We start from the raw sequence: 17,529 nt of genomic DNA, 5'->3' as shown, positions 1-17,529 counted from the left end.
GATAATGGGTGACAAGGAGAAGTCTTAGAAAGACAATTGTGCAGCTGGCCTAGAGAGAAGCCAGGATAAACTGGAGAAGAAAAAAAAAAAAAAAAGGAACCAACAGATAAATATAAATATTGATAGATACATTTGACCTATGCAATGTTATATTGAGAGGCTGCCAGATAGTTGGGGAGAATTCGTAATCAATACATAGTAAAGCAAGCAAATAGAGGAAAATAATGCAATAATTAACTAAGAAAAACAAAGTGTTGGTAAGGAAAAAAATAACCATTGTATACTACTTGATTCAACATTGACTTTTAAAAATGTAGTTCCAGAGGCCGGCCCAGTGGCGCGTTGGTTAAGGACTGGCTTGGGACGCCAGAGGGCCCCGGTTCGGATCCCACATATGAGGGCCAGTGACACTGCCCTCTACAACTAAGATGCTGAACAACAGCTCAACCTGGAAGTGGGCTGCTGTGAGTCATCGGAGATGGTGTAGGCTACAGCCCCTCCTGCAGTGGGTTGCCATGGGCTACCGTGTGTAGCCAGCAGCCAGCGTGAGTGGCCAGCAGCCGCCATGAGTGGCTGTCCAGAAGCCAGCGACTGATCTGGCTCACCCAGGAAGAGTGCAATGATGGTGCTAACATGGGCCAGTGAAGCAAAGTCCTCTACAACTAGACTGAAGAACAAAAAGGACAGCAACTTGTCTGTTCGCCTGTCCCCAATTCCCCAGCGCTGTTCCCATCCCCCAATTCCCCAATAAAAACCTTTAAAAAAAAAATGGTAGTTCCATCTGCTGCTCCAAATCCCCTCGGGACATTCCACTGCATTTGGAATAAAATCCACACTCCTTAACATGATTTAAAGATTTTAGGGTGTGGCCCATCTCCTATCTCCTGTAACTTTTCCTTTCACTCAGTAAACCTTAGGAAGTCTCATTTTCTGCCTCCTGTGCATGGGACACTACTTCCCGATTGCCCTGTGGTTTTTATGCTTTAGAATTCTTGGTGGTATTCAGGTCTTAGCTCAAGGTTCACCTTCTCTGTGAAGCTTTTCCAGATCAGCCATTAAAATTAGTGCCAGCTTCCCCTCAATTCTGCCACTATAACATCTTTCATTTTATAGTATTTTATTTTCATTTTAATATTTTATTTTACTAGGTCTGACAATTAAGTTCACGAACTTGCCACCATGTGCTTACATTGGCAGCACTGTACAAACAGCTCGGTAAGGTTTCATAACCTTAGTATATCAGTGTCTCACAGCTGTGCTCATGTCAATATGTAGCAGTGTCTTGCTGAGTGGTGTTAATTATTGTTGTGTGTTTTTGTGTGCCGTAGCAAGAATGCCTGAGCTTCAATTAGAGCAACAAACAAACATTAAATTTCTTGTTAAACTTGGCAAGAGTGGAAGTAAAATCAGGGACATGTTAGTACAAGTTTATAAGGATAATGCCATGAAGAAAATAGGTGTGTACAAATGGACTGAATGTTTTTCTGAGGGGAGAGAATGTATCACTGGTGAAGAGAGGTCAGGGCGGTCAGAAAGAGCAGAACTGAGAAATACATTGCAAAAATTCATCGAATTGTGCGTCAGAATTGTCAGCTGATTGTGAGAAGCACAGCAGAACTAGGAGTCATCAATAGAGAAAGAGTTAGGAAATCCTTAACTGAAAAATCTTGGCATGAGAAAGATGTGTGCAAAAATGGTCCTGAAGGAGCTCAATGATGAACAACAGCAAAGGAGAATCAAAGTTTGCCAAGACCTTTTGGAGAGGCAAGACGGTGTTTTGGGCCATCTTATCCCTGGTGATGAAACATGAGTGTATCAATACGACCCTGAAAAAAAGCGTTAAATTGCACAATGGAAGTCAGCCAATTCTCCACAACCAAAAAAGTTCCGTCAGTCCAAATCAAGATTCAAAACAATGTCACTAACCTTTTTTGATATCAAAAGGGATTATGCATTATGAATTTATATCAACTGGACAAACAGTTAACCAAGTTTACTATTTGGAAGTGCTAAAAAGACTTCGTGAAAAAAGTTAGACATAAAAGGCCTGAACTTGAACAATATTGTATGTCAAATATATATATATATATATATATATATATATATATATATATATATATAGTCACTGGATGTGGAGTATAATTTGGGGAATGGAGTCAATGGAATTGTAATAGATATGTATGATACCAGGGATGGGAGGATGGATTGGGGGAGGGGGGTTGTCATTTTGTGAGGGGTGAAAAGTATAACTATTGCATTGTTTTATACACCTGAAACCAATAATAATAAAAAAAAGACCAGAACTTTTTGCCAACAGTTCATGGCTCTTACATCACGACAAAGCACCAGCTCACACAGTATTGTCTGTGAGGGACTTTTTAGCCAATAAACAAATAACTGTATTGGAACACCCTCCCTACTCACCTGTTCTGGCCCCCAATGACTTCTTTCTTTACCCAAAGATAAGGAAATACTGAAAGGAAGACATTTTGATGACATTCAGGACATCAAGGATAATATGACAGCTCTGACAGCTATTCCAAAAAAAGAGTTCCAAAATTGCTTTGAAAGATGGATTAGGCGCTGCTGTTAGTGCATAGCTTCCCAAGAGGAGTACTTCAAAGATGACTGTAGTAATGTTCAGCAAGGAGGTGTGTAGCACTTTTTCTAGGATGAGTTCGTGAACTTAATTGTCAGACCGTGCATTCCTATTGCATCCACTAATTGAAATTGTTTTGTTACAACAGCCATGCACCACTTAATGATAGGGATATATTCAGAGTAAGGCATCATCATTCTGCAAACACTATAGTGTGCTCTTACACAAACCTAGATGGTATGCAGAGGGTGCCAAAAAAATGCATACACATTTTAAGAAAGGAAAACTGTATTAAAATTGGAATACTCGATATATACCAATAGCAAAAGATGAATACAAGTCATGTTTGACTTGTGCAATTACAAGACATGCTCACAGTTGTTACCACCACTGTCCAGACACTCCTGATTATAGTGAACTACTGCTTGAGCAACGTTGACCAAAGGATCCACTTATATACATTTTTTTGGCAGCCCCAGTATATAGCCTACCACACACCTAATTTTCCCTCTACCCTTCTGGGTTCTTGGCTGACCAGTCCTATAGTCTGTCATTGACCAAAACATTGTTAAATAGCAATGTGACTGTATATAAAAGTAAATTGTAACATTAATTAATATATGTAATACTTATTTGGACACTGTTATAAGTGCTTTACATTCATTACTTTGTTTAATTCTCACAGCATCCCTATGAGGTAGGTGTTATTAGTACCACCAATTTATAAATAAGAAAATTGAGGCAGGTTAAGTAAGTTGCCGGAGGTTACTCCAGAGCAGAGCTGGGATTCACACCCCTGCAGTTTGGCCCCCGTTTGTTCTCATAACTATGTTACATGGCCTTTTCCTGCAAGCGACATGAAAGCAGTAACCTCACCTACTCTTCATTCTTGTAGCCCAAAGATCTTAAGCAGTTACTGCTGCTTACACAGTGAATACTCTTCAAATATTTGTTCAATAAATGCATTATGGTAATCTCAGTTAATCATCCCGAAGGAAAGGAAAAGAAGGGCTGGCAATTTGTCCTCTCCTTTGCAATTAGTTGTACCCCTTACTTCATATCTCCGTTTTGTCTACCTTTGGCGCCAGCTGATCTGGTTCTTCTAGTTTTATGATTCTTGATCAAGATGTTTCTGTCTTTACAGGCTTCACGTCATTTTGCAGCTCCATAACATTATAATTATCTCTCTCTCTAATTATTATATGTTACTGCTGTATTAGCACTTGTCCACTACCTAGTGACTGGAAGACATAATGGCCCCACCCTCTGGTCTGTGCCCAAGGCAAAATGAGTGTGATGGTGACTGTTCCATGGACCAAGTGGATCCAGTGAGTTTCCTAAAAGACATTCAGAAGACTCATGGGTGGAATGGTGTTGGAAAGAGCAGGAAGCTACAGACCACCCTCATTGGGTCTTTAGTCCAGGGAGGAATCCAGAGTGCATCCATGCAGAAAAAGATGATCTGTTCCCAAGGGACAAGGCAGAACATTCCAGAGAAGATTTAGATGGTCAGGGAGCTCCAGGTAGCCAGGACACAGAGAGCTCTACAACAATGGAGCCATATGTTTCTGTTTATAGGCGCCAAACCACTACTACCCCACCAGTCCAACCACCATCATCTCTTCCTTGCATCCCGGAACAGATCCCTACCTCACACCATAAGTTACTCACCCTTAGGTTTCTCACCAGATCTTACTTTCTAATGGTGAATCCCCTAATTTTAGCATCTTTTATAATCTAGAGAGTCTGATAATTTCGCAAATCATCAAGTCCTGGTTCCTTTTTACTTAACAGTTCTTCTCTCAATTTATTTCTCTTCTCTTGCATTTTACTAGAATCAGCAAGAAGAAACCAGACTGCATCTTTAATATTTTGCTTGGAAATCTCAGCTAAATATCCAAATTCACTACTTACAAATTCTGATTTCCACATAACTGTAATACACAATGCCACTAAGTTTCCTTGTACTATATAACAAGGATCCCCCTTCATCTGGCTTACATAAACATATTCCTCAATTCTTTCTGAGCCCTAATCAGCAATACTTTAACATCCATATTTCTACCAACTATTTATGACTATTTAGATATTCTGTAAGAGTCTATACATTTTCTCTACTGTGTTCCTCATTTCCTTCCAAGTCCTTACTAGCAGCACATCTTTAACTTCCCTATTTTTACCAAGTCTGTTCAAGGCAAGCTAAGCTTTACCTATCAGGCTCCTTAAAATTTTTCCATCTTTCATCCAATTCCCAGTTCAAAGCCACTTCCACACTTTTAGATATTTGTTACAGAAGCACTCCATTTCCAGGTGCCAAAATCTGTATTGTTTCTTATTGTTGCTGTAACAAAGTATCACAAATTTCATGGCTTAAAATAACAGAAATGTATTATCTTATAGTTTTGGAGGTCATAAGTCCTAAGTCAAGGTGTCAGCAGGGTTACATTCCTTCTGGAGCTTCTAAGGTAAGAAATTGTTTCCTTGCCTTCTAGAAGTCACCTGCACCACTTGGCCCATGGCCCCCTCCTCCATCTTCAAGAAGCAGTGTAGCATCTTCAAATCAATCTCTCTCCCCCTCATTCCCTTCCTCCCTCCCTCCAGTCTGCTTCCATTGTCACATCTCCCCTGTGGTGGTCCTGCCTTCCTCTTGTAAAGACCCTGGTAATTACATTGAGCCTACCCAGATAATTGAGAATAATCTAACCATCTCAAGATCCATACCTTAACCACATCTGTAAAAATCTCCTTTACAGTAAGTTTCTAGAGATTAGGACATGGACATCTTTGGGGGGCCATTTAGGAGGCCATACCACACTCACCAACCACATATTATGGGCCAGGCATTGGTCTATATGTGGTTGCACAGTGGTAAAAACTAGATATGCTCCCTGCCCTCAAGAAATGTAAGATCTAGTGGGAGAGTCAAATATCAGTCTCGAAACCACACTAATAACCACACCAATAAATAATTGCACATTGCAATTAGTGCTCTGAAGAACTGGGAATCATGGGGTCATGAAGACCTCTCTAAGATAGCAACTATAAATCTGAGGCTGACAGGGAGATAAACAGCAGGCTAGATGAGGAGTAGGAAGAAGACCTCTGGGCAGAGTGATCAGCAAATGCAAACACCCTGAAGCAACTTTTGGGGAATGAAGGGAGGTGGAAACAGGGGCAACAAAGTAAGGCTGCAAAGGTGAAAGGGACCAGGTCCCTTTGGAACATCTAGAGCATGGTATGAAGTTTAGGTTTTATTCAAAGCGTAACAGGAAAGAGTTGAGGAGTTTTGTTAAGCAGATGACTGATGTGACCCCTCTGCTCTGTGGAAAGAAGATTAGGGGTGGGGAATGCAGTGAATAAGAGGTGAGCAAAAATGGAAATATATACAACCAGTGAAGAGAAGATAGTGGCTTGAACTGGGCACATGGCTGCTAAAATGGAGCACTGTACCAATGTAAGGTAGATCTTGGGCCAAAAATAACCCATGGAACTTGGTGTTTCAAAGTGTGATTCAAAAGTTCGGGATATGACCATAGGTATGGGTGGCAAATGAGGAATGTAGCAAGTTAATGGAAATGAGAAATTAAAGGGACTGAGATTCCAGAAAGGGCATGGGGCATTCATGTACTTTGAAATAAATATGTGAAAACAATACTTGGGATGAAAAAGAGAATCATGAGTCAAGTGCTAAAATCATCAGTGGATAATGGGGACAGTGACCAGGATGTTTTCCAATGATTGTTACAAAGAAGAGAGGTAACACAGACTGATGGTATGAGTAGCGAAGAGGGGTTTTATAGGAAGAGTCTGATGTGGATGTCACATAAACACGGTAAAGGACACCAGCCCCCCTCTAGCTCTGAGAGTGGCGAGTGGAGAAAATGAGCAACCTCCACTCAAGAAGATGAAAGGTAAATGACTTCACCTAAGGACAGGAGGATCAGGAAACATTTAGGGAAGGTGAAGGGGGATGTGCTAATACTGAGTTGCAAAGGGTATGGTGGACAAATTTGTGTGGGAGGTTCTAGTGAGGGTTGAGTCAGGAAAGAAAACACAGTGCATCAAGGGAGAGTGAAGGTGATGGAAGCACCGTGAAAAGTTTGACATGGTGAATTTAAATAACTGGTTGCAGGTTGCCAATGTAGTGAGTTCCAATAGTTGATTCCCTGGAGGATGCTGGGTACTCGAGCCTCTGGGTTTACTCATGGTCTGGAAGGGAGGTGAGGCATGCTTTTCCTCATGGCCTTGTATGAGTATGGTAAGAGAATGAGAGATTGAATCTAGGTCCAGAAGTATGGGCTTGGATGAACATAGACCATGTATGTGCCTTAAATGCCCTTATTTCCTTGTTCATCTGGCCTTCTCTCATGGTTCTGCTCAAACATCACCTCCAATGTAATGCCTTCCCTGATTTCTCTGACTAATCCTTTTCATGTACCACTGTACCTTGTACAGAATTCTGACATAGCACATTTTTTACTTTATTGTGCTTGATTTTTATATATTTCTCTCCCTGAATAGAGTTATTTCTCAAGAGTAAGAATAATGCTTGAATTATTTTCATTTGCCTTTTACCTAGTACAAAGCCTAGGAGTCTTAGAATAGCTACGTAATTAAATGAAACTCGAATCAATCATTGTTTGCTGGTCAGTATTGCAATATATAAATGTTAGGTTTAGAGGAGAGTTTGTGTACTCTTAATAGCTACTATAAAGTTTAGTGAATATATTATCTTTAACCTGCTTTTTCAATAGATCATTTTCAGTTAGTTATAATGAAATACAATAGTCTAGAAATTTTGTCAAGACATATATCCTTGGTCCTAACTAAATTATGCTGAATTACAAAGTATTTCAGATTTTTCTTGATAACGGCTCTAGAGTCAAGTTAATGTCACTATAAGGCATTTTCATTTCTTTTTTTTTCAATTTCAATTTTGAATCTAATAAACTCAACATGTTAAAAATTAAACAGTATATAAATGTATACAGTGAAAAGCTCGTGGAACTTTTTATCTATGTATAGAGAGCTATTCCTTCTTCCCTCCACCAATTTTTTTTCACCTCATTCTTTTATACCTGATAAATATGTAAGTGATTTCCAATCTTTCGTTATTGCAAACAATGCTGCAATAAACACTCTTGTTTATTTATCATTTCACACATGTACAAGCAAATGCAAAGCACTTCTAGTTAAACTAAGCATTAACAATGATGTTGAGCCATGAAATCTATCTCAAACTACGTAGTTAGATTCACGTGATTGCAAATGACCCCTCATTCCCATCTTCAAAGTGTTGCCATTTTATATCAAATGGTAGATTGATGGGCTACTGTAAATAATGTTCTAGAACATGGCTCAAAAGGAAAGAATGTGCCTGGTTGACCAGCAGACACAATGTTAATGAAAAAGGTAAACATGAAACTATTAAAGGGGCATAAACCTTATTAACATCCTATATCTCGTACATATTCACTGAATTACTGACATTCCTAATAGAACATCTGCTCTAATATTACTGAAAAAGAAATGCCAATTTAGTTAACAACATTGTACTATATAAATAAGCAATGAAAACATATATGATGTTATATGATATTTAAAAAATAAGCATAAAGACTTGTGGCAAACTATCAGCGTGACCAAGCATAAATTGTTGATGTATATAACCAAAAGAAAAGGGAAATAAGTTGATTATCAGGAAGCGTTTTTTTAAACAGTGAACATAGTAGGTAGCAGAACTGTCCACAGAAGATTTGAGAAGCCTTGGTCCTTAAGGTGTTTAAATGGAATAGATCTGAAAGCTAGAAAACTAAACTCAAAAGAACAATCCTTCTTTGGCAGAAGTAAATGCCTAAAAATGACCTAATAGATTTTTTTCCTTTCAAAAATTCCAGTATTCAATGAACACTGCCTCTGAGTGCCTCTTTTGTTGGATTTGTTTGTCAGTGTATGCATTAATTAGTTTGCTTAAAAACGGCATTGTTTGCAACAAAAGAAAACCATGTTAAACAGTATTGGAATTGGTTAACATTGCCAGACACATGACTTTGGTTCCATATTCTAGGTTAGTTCCTTGAAATGTGACAGGGGCCGTTTCCCTTTATATATTGTCTAAGTCTGAAAACGGTAGTGATTTAACAGACTGGCATTGTCGAGCTTGTTTCTTATGATTTTCATGGTGTTCAGTTCATATTGCTATGTAGCATCTTTCTGTATGAACTTTCCCAGAAATGTTTACAATGTATGCTGATTGTCTATTTACAGTCTACATAACAGTTTCATCACTGACATTCTGTAAAAAAAAAAAAAAAAGTCAATGAGATAATAGCAGCTATATAACATGAGTTTGGCAATAGGCAATAAAACACATAAATATTTACTGTTCTCTGTGTTTTTATAACCCTCTGTCTTTACGAAGTCAATTAAAGCTTTGACTTCAAACAAATCCAGATGTGAAAAAATGTATCCACTGTTCGAACACAAGTATAAAATAAAGTCAATTAATCTGTATCTAGGAAGTCTGGAAATTGGTAGTTGATTTAACTCAACTAATAGTATAAAGCACCAATATCTAGTTTCTCATGATGCTCTGCTGTTAGCAATCTTAAGCAATTCGAGTAAATTTTTTGATCTTCCTTTTCCTCATCTATAAAAAGGGCTAATAATAGCTGCAATGCTTTCCTCATGTGAATGTGTTAAGGTTACAGTTCAGTGTTACATAATTTGTATGACATTTGAAAATATAAAGCATCATTATCTTGGTTAAGCAAAGAAGCCTTTCCTCAAGCCTGGGTGTCTTTCCCCTATAAACATCAGCGCTAAGCTTGCAAGTATACAGAACAGTCACTGGCACTGAAAATCATGGAATTCCTGAGTAATGCATTGTGCATCCCCGTGTAGACATTATAACTCTTCCGTTTATCTTCACAGTTCAAAAAAACATTTATTGTGGTTTCAGATTTGTGAACTAACATCTAGCACTGAAATCAAAATAATATAATTTTGAATCTGAACCTGCAAAAAGGAAATGAGGGGCTGGCCGAGTGGCTCAGTTGGTTGAGAGTTGGATTAAGAGCGTGAGCTCTGAGCAACAGGGCCGCCGGATCGATTCCCACATGGACCAGTGATGCTGCACCCGAGCTGAGCTGTCGCTGAGCTGCCAACAGGTGGCAGGATGGCTCAGCTGGTGTAACAACAAGATTTCCTGTTCACGGTGGGCTAGGCCCACCTGCAACTAAGACTGAACTTGGCACCTTGAGCTGAGCTGCCGCTTGGATGGCTCAATGGATAGAGCGTGCCTCTTAACAATAAAGCTGCTGGTTCGACTCCTGAATGGAATGGTGGCTATGCCCACCCGCAACTAAGGTTGAACACAGCACCTTGAGCTTAGAGGCCACGAGCTGCCAATGGGCAGCCAGATGGCTACTGGCGCCCTCCACAATGAAGACTGAAGAACAACAACTTTCCTAATTGCCCAACACTGTTCACCTCCCCCAACTCCCCAATAAAATCTTAAAAAAAAAAAAAAAAGGAAATGAAATGTACATGGCAAAATCACCCTTACTACCAGGGGTGCCAAAAATATGAAAAATATGTATACACATTTCTAAAGCTGATGTTGAATAATAATGTATGTAAACTATAATTATATATACATATAGTCACGGGACATGGAGTAGAGTGTGGGAATGGAGTCAATGGAATTCTAATAGGTAAGCATGATATCGGGGGTGGGAGGGCAGTAAATGGGGGAGGGGAGTTGTTTCTGTGTGAAGGGTGAAAAGGATAACTATTGCATTGTTCTGTACACCTGAAACTAACAATAAAAAAAAATGTATGCACATTTTAAGAGATGTGTAGACATTTTTTTTGGCACCCTCTGTATAGTGGTGGAATGCTAACAACTGCTAAGTGATCATCCTGTGCAAATCCATCCTTGGCCTCCTGCCCAAAATGCATTGAGATCTTTGTTGGCCATGTAAGAGACATCTCTGGGATGTTTGGCCTAGAACATCCCAACAGGTGTCCCTTCTGTCTGGATTTATAAGGAGTCAGACATAATTTGAACTCTCAAATTGTGTCCTAGGTTTCTTAGGGCTTCCTAAGGCAAATAACCATCTAGGGTCAAAATAGTAAAAACATTTCTCAGACTACAGGATAGACTGTAAATGCAATTGATCAAATATTCAGATCTACATATCAAAATAAGAGCTAATGAATTTGGGTTTTTTTTAGATGAAATATAGAACTATTGTGTTAATGAAGCTCCTAATTTTACAAGTATTTCACAATTTTCAATCACCAAGAGGCATGTGTTTTTCATTATGACTTCTCTGGATTATTGCGTGTTGTAATTTCCCCCATTTTGTTTTTTTTACTTGTCTTCCACTTTTACTCTCTTTTTGACGTTTTTCTATATTTTTGGAGCATGTTTAGCTCTTTAAGATTTCCTTTCTCTCATTAATCACTGAACACAAGAAAAATGTTTTGCAAAATAGCTTTTCAAACACACACACACACACACACACACACAAAAGGCATGGCCTATGTAACAATAGAGAAATGTTTATGTGATGTACTATGCTATATTAATAAGGTTATCTAATTTCTAAGTTATTTTAAGGATATAAGTATTCAATTTCTAGAGGTAGTATTATCAGCTTGTGAATTTGAGAGGGCTAATTAGAAGCGTAGGTGCAATTAGCACTTGAACCTGATAGAAAAAACCAATTCTGCTTTGGCTTTGCATTCACCACTGACACTATGAATCACAGATTAGATCTTATGATAAAAAAGTTTGCAAATATTTACAAAGTTGTGTTTATGAATCAGAGCATCCCAAATCCTTAATTTTGAAACATTTTAGAAATCTGAGTTGTACCTCACATTTATATCTCAGTTGATTTATATAAAATCCAATTTCAGTTGCCTTAGTTGATGGGCACTGACGTATTGCCAAATGGACTAGAGGCTCAGGAAAACCCATCAGTAAGAATGTTTACCATATGTTATATTAAATATTTAGCACATTTGGACAGCTGTTAAGAGGATAAAGTTACAACACAAAGAGTGCTCACGTTTACAACAGTAAAGTGAGCAGACCAGTTACAGTTTCCTCCTGTGCTCCAAAGAATGAGAGTATCACACAGAAAGCAGAGGATGCCTAGGATAATGACTTCTATCGTGGTAGGTCCCAGATTCTCACTCTGATTTGGTAACCAAATCCCCTTGGTCATAAGGCTGAACCGTCCACTGGGTTTCCCCCAGGATGGTATCTGTTAGTTAAAGGAACTGTGGTTGCCTATCTTAAAGGGAAATAGAGAAAGCGCTTCCCTTTGCCATCTTTCTACACCCACAGAGAAGAGGCCATTCAATGAAGCAGACAACCAGAAACCCCCAAGAATATAACCAACCCAAACATTCAAGACGGCACAGTTTAGAAACAAGCCTTCATTTATGCACAGAAATAGTTTACTCATAAACCCAGACCTCTCGGGTTAATCACACCACCATCCAGCTGTTCGCTTCCCTGGTCTGCATCTTGACATTAGAAATAGGAACTGAAGGGGAGCAGCACATGGCACTCCCAAAATATGTCTCTTCGGCATAAGGATTATCTTGGGTTGATTGCTTGAGTAGCTGCAGACACAGAAGAATCTCTGAAAACAGAGTAGAAGTTGCCTTTTTCTGAGGGAAATTTACACTTATAAGGGAAATTCCCGTGTAAAAGTATCTCCCTCTCTGTAATCAGGAAGAAAAGGGTAACTAAATCTCTAAAAAGTTTTACCAATGGAGAAGGCATCAATTTAAATCTGAATAACAGCATAACCCTTGTTTAGTGTGTTTTGCCTGATAACCTCCCATGACTGTGCCCCCAACATCTTTTTTTTTTTTTTCTTTAGCTGAAGATATTTAAGGTGGTGACTTAGACCATTTCAGGGAGTCAGTCCCTCAGTGTTCCTGGGAATCTCCCATATATAAAGGAGGTCTACATGTTATTAATTTTTTTTTTCTCATGTTACTCTGTGTTTTATAACAGAAGAATTGCAGCCAAGAGCCTAGAGGGGTAGGGGCAAAACTCTTCTTCCTCCCCTATAAAACTAAAAGTCCTGGCCTGAACTGAAAGACGAAATCTAAAATTATGAAGACAATTGGGGGGCTGGCCAAGTGGAGCGTTGGTTAAGAGTTGGCTTGGGACACCAGCTCTGAGCAGCAGGGACCCTGTTCGGATCCCACATTAGGGCCAGTGACACTACCCTCTACAGCTAAGATGGTGAACAACAGCTCGACCTGGAGCTGGGCTGCCATGAGTCGCCAGCGATGGCATAGGCTGCAGTGAAGCTGCAGTGGGCTGCCATAAGCTACCGTGAGTGTCTGGCAGCCGGCAGCCAGTGTGAGATGCCAAGAGCCACCGTGAGCGGCTGTCCAGTGGCCGGCGACTGATCTGCCTCATCTGGGAAGAGCACAATGATCACAATACCAACATGGACCAGTGAAGTGATGTCCTCCACAACTAGACTGAAGAACAAAAATGACAGCAACTTGTCTGTTCCCCTTCCCCGATTCCCCAATAAAATCTTTAAAAAAAAAGAAAAAAGAAAACAATTGGGAGATACATAGCTACTGAAGGAAACCATAACTTGGTTTTAATTCCTAGCACAAACATCTGTAATAATCAAATGACTCTTTTCAACTTCCTTTCATAAGGTTTCAAACCCATTTCAAATAATTAGGCCTTAGTTTCAATGAGCTGGCGGGCAAGGAAATTCTTGCATACAAACGGAACATTTTCTTAACTCTCCTTCCTTTCTCTCTGCATAGGTTCTAAAATCAAATGAAGTTATTCATTACAGAAACTCATAAATGAAATGCTGTCCCAAATTAAATTCCTGTCCTTTTTTTTCCTCTCCCTTTTTCCTTTTTTCTCACCACCACCAATGTTTCACCAATAGGCTGATTAACTAGCTATGCATCTCTGAGCCTTACCTAAGGGGCCACATCCTGTGTCTGGAATGAAAACCCTCTCTCCCCTCCAGGCCTCATGTCTTGCATCCTGCAAATACAAACAGTCCTCGACCCTTAGAGCTGGTTAAACCCTCTCTCCCTTCCTTCACTTATCCCTGACAATAATTTCTCTTGCTTCTGTCCCTTTAGGGTACGTGTCTCTTTAAAATCTCCACCTTATTCTAGTAAAACATAATATGTGCTTACCATTTTTATACAATGTATACAATATACAATAGCACATGTTATTCAATGTATGTACTATTTTTCTTATTCAGTTGCCTATTCCGCATGCATCTATCTTAAAATATAAGCTCCCAGGCAAGACCATGTCTTGAAAATTTGTTGAGGACAGAGCTTATCACAGTGCCATGTGCAAATAACATTAAGGAAAAAAAAGATCATGATAGCAGTAATTAGGTAAAAGGTTAAGTAGACAGGTTTTTTAAATAATGAAAACAAAAAGAAACCTCACCTACTCCTTAGATCATGCCTAGAATACAATCCTTTCTGTGCAAATCTTAGTAAAATATCATAAAACAGAAATGAGATAAGTTGAAGATATCTTCTAGTTTTTTGTGTATAAAGGTTCCTTGTGAAAGGGGCAGGAGCTTTTGAAAGAACTCATGCTAAAGCACCCATGAACTTACAAAAACGCATGAACTATAGCTCCACATAAGATAGGAAAAAGCTGGAAAAGCAACACTGTTTAGTCTCATAATTTTCTCCTTTTTTTCATTAACATTATACTCAATCAAACTGTATTTTCCAGCTGAAATTAAATGGACATCAGCAAGCTAGATACAGGATATATAACCACAAAAGAAAAAGGATGTAAAATTTTTCACTGTGGCACATTTGCATGATCTCTTTTTAATACCAAACAGTGTTCTCACTCAGCTGCTGTTTAATCTTAGTGGACATTTTTGTTTAATGAAAAAGGCACCATTTACCTATTATTTCTTGTAAGTGAAATTGTGGATAAGCAAAGTTGAGAATCATACTTCGTCTCCCTCCTTTGAAGCTCTGAAACATGGGCTTATTTCTCCTAAAAGCTCCAATTGCACATAGGAAGGAATCCCTTCCAAGACGTTAGATGCCCATCCTTCCCTTTCATTTTAAAAAGCTGTTCTTCAGTTTTCAAAGTCATTGCAGTTTTCCAATGTGTAAGACCAGGAAAATAGGATACTTAATGTTCATTCTTACACCTAAACTTTTAGAAATAATAGGCAGCTGGGCTAATTATCCATGATTAGCATAAGAATACAAGCCATTAGGCCATCACTCAGTTTAATAAAAGAACACCCTTAGGCTTATATGATCTGTAACTCCTAGGGGTTTTTAATTTCCACGAGAAACAAAATAAGAGGAGACTTCTGCTTTTAATAGTAATGAGACATTTTCCTCCCCCTGCCAACCTCCTCACCTATGTCTACACCTCCCTCTTTCATTACCTACACTCAGCAGAAAACCCCTGTTTATAGCCAGGGGCACCCTCAGACCTCTTCTCCAAAGTCCCCCACCTCCTGTGCATCTTAGAAACTGACAAAAGCTTCCTCTTTCTTTCCAAACTACTTAACAGGCAAGGGAAGGAGCTGCCTGCAGCCTTTTATTTCCAGTCACAAATGCAGCTGTGAAAAAGCCTGATGAGGCACATCCTGTGAGCGGAGGCTAAAAAGAAGTCTGAAAAGAATGGAAAGTCCCGTCCCGTGATGATTGACACAGAAGATACCGCAAACGTTTGCGTGGTCACACACCATGGTGGTCTTTCCCCCGTCCCCTTTCTGCCAACTGTGTCTAGGAGGAGTCGCAAGCTCAATGCATACACACATTTTTGTAAAATACAGTCAAAACCATAAGCAGTTACCTTCATTGTGCCGGCGGCGGTGGGGATAGCTGGAGCTGAGCGGAGGACAAACCCGACGTGTCCCAGGCCCTCAGTGTGTTTGGCTTGGACGCTGCGGGAACGTCTGGAGAAGTGGCTGGGGATGTGGCTGCTACACGTGGCGGTGGGAGTGCAGACTGACCCGCTCGCAGGGAGATGCTGGCTCGCTCAGATTGCATCAGCAGGAAGAGCCGTAAGCGTGTGCTTCCCCCAAACCGCCCCCTGAGGGTAGTCTCTCCCAGTAAGAAAATTCAGATCTCGGCGGCCCGGCCTTGAGCCTCACTGCTCACTCCTGGGACTTGGTCATTTCCAAGGTAGAACACTTTGTAGTTGCCAGAACCATTTTAGTATGCTAACACCAAGCACCGCAAGCAATGCTTAGACTTTCCAGTTCTTGCTTTACAATTTCCAGTTTACCTTGGTTCGTGTCTTGTGTCCCATGGTCCACTGTGTGTGGTGCAGGCGGCATCGTACTGTCCTGTTGCCTTTGTGCGTGTCAGCCACTACGCATCCTTTCAGCCTTGGTCTTGGTGCATCATTAGCAACAATGCTTTTCCTACTGTTCTCTGCTCTTCCTCCAGGAACTGTTTGAGGGCTTTCCAACCTGGGAGTCTCATCTTTCAGCAATACAGGTTCACCGCTAGCCACATGTGGCCCATGGAGCTCGTGTGAGTGAGGAACTGAATATCTTATTTTATACTTTAAATTTAAATAGCCACAGGTGAACTGCGTAGTTATTTGACTTCAAATTCTTCCAAAACTTCCTGGTGTGGTTCCAGATAATGGGTGGTGTGTGTTGTTGAGGAGAAACATCCAGCCTGAGAGAATGCTTTTAGGAGTTTATTTGAGCCAAACTGACTACGATTGCTGGGAAGCAAAATCTCAACCAATTGAGAAAATGCTCCAGAAAATGGCGGTTTTGCAACATATTTTATACATTAGAAACAAAGGAAGAGGTTACATGAAATCCATTGGTGGTAGATTAAGGGGGTGGAGAAAACAAAGTGAGAGGGGGGAATCTCTGGGATTGGATAAAAACTAAATTGGAGAGACAGATACTTCTTTTACATTGGTGGGTATAGGATAGTTAATATAGAATAGTTAGCATTTTACAGCACATAGAGACGAGGGACAAGAACAATGAGGGATTCTGTAGTTTCCTGCACTGGTGTGGTAGGTTGTGCCCTGGGCGGTCCGGAAAAAGGGATTACTCAGACATTCCAAGGGCAAGTTATCTTAGATGTGAAAAAGATAATAGTCTCACTTAAGGTAAAGATTGACCTTTGTCAAGGAAGCTACAGGCCAAGGATGTGGCTACCGGCCATGACCTGCTTTTAGTTAGGAACTTTTATGTTTAGACCATCCTATGTGGTTAATTTTGGTCTCTGAATTTGTACGGCCTGCCATTCAGGCCTCCCCTGAGCTTGTCAGGTTTAGTATGTGGCCTCTTTTTCATACACAGTATATAGACTGGTCAGTGGAGATCTCAATAACCCCATCTTTGGGGGCCATTGTCTATAGCAAGGCAGGTTCTGCTTTTAGACTGGAAGTGGCTTGCCACAACCATTTCCTCAAGTTTAGGAACTATAAAGCTGGAATGATATACTTGCGATCATATGTAAACTCATATTTAATTAATTTTTATCATTTCGGGAAATATTTTTTAAAAATAGGCAATATTTCAGGCATGATGGGTCCACAGAAGAGTTAGAAACCAATTCCACAGCTGGAAAAGATAGATTCTTAGGGATCTTTGACAGTGGATTCTGGGAGAGATTAGATGCTACAGTGTTTATTCTGGAATAGAACAGGCTGCGTATAAAATGCTGTGAAGGAAGTTTCCAGGTTTGGATGTTAATCTCTTAGATCAGGGGTCAGCAAACTTTTGAGATGGAAGAGCCAATCCTGTCCTTCACAATATAAAAATTATTCAAAAGCCATAAAACAAGTGAAATCACCATTATGTGAATAATATCCTTTAAAAATTTTATAAATGAAACTATGATAGTTTTATTTTCATTTTCAATTTTACTTCAGA

The 17,529-nt window shown here is 39.7% G+C and overlaps 2 protein-coding genes across 2 annotated transcripts in view; one reads left to right on the top strand and one right to left on the bottom strand.

Moving 5' to 3' along the window:
* Positions 1-15,653, bottom strand: part of BCAT1 (branched chain amino acid transaminase 1) — an 87,182-nt gene extending 71,529 nt beyond the window's left edge. The window contains exon 1 of the mRNA XM_019654641.1: positions 15,474-15,653. Within this exon, the coding sequence (XP_019510186.1) occupies positions 15,474-15,479 (6 nt within the window). The 5' untranslated portion in view covers positions 15,480-15,653. The remainder of the gene's footprint in view (positions 1-15,473) is intronic.
* The window catches only part of LOC109389255 (lymphoid-restricted membrane protein), an 87,536-nt gene that overhangs the window by 15,048 nt on the left and 54,959 nt on the right, over positions 1-17,529 (top strand). The window lies entirely within an intron of this gene.

Source organism: Hipposideros armiger, unplaced genomic scaffold (genome assembly GCF_001890085.2).
Source record: "Hipposideros armiger isolate ML-2016 unplaced genomic scaffold, ASM189008v1 scaffold_227, whole genome shotgun sequence".
In the NCBI taxonomy this organism is placed as follows: Eukaryota; Metazoa; Chordata; class Mammalia; order Chiroptera; family Hipposideridae; genus Hipposideros; species Hipposideros armiger.
Note: the sequence above shows the minus strand (reverse complement) of the source record. Positions and strands in the feature narration are given on the sequence as shown.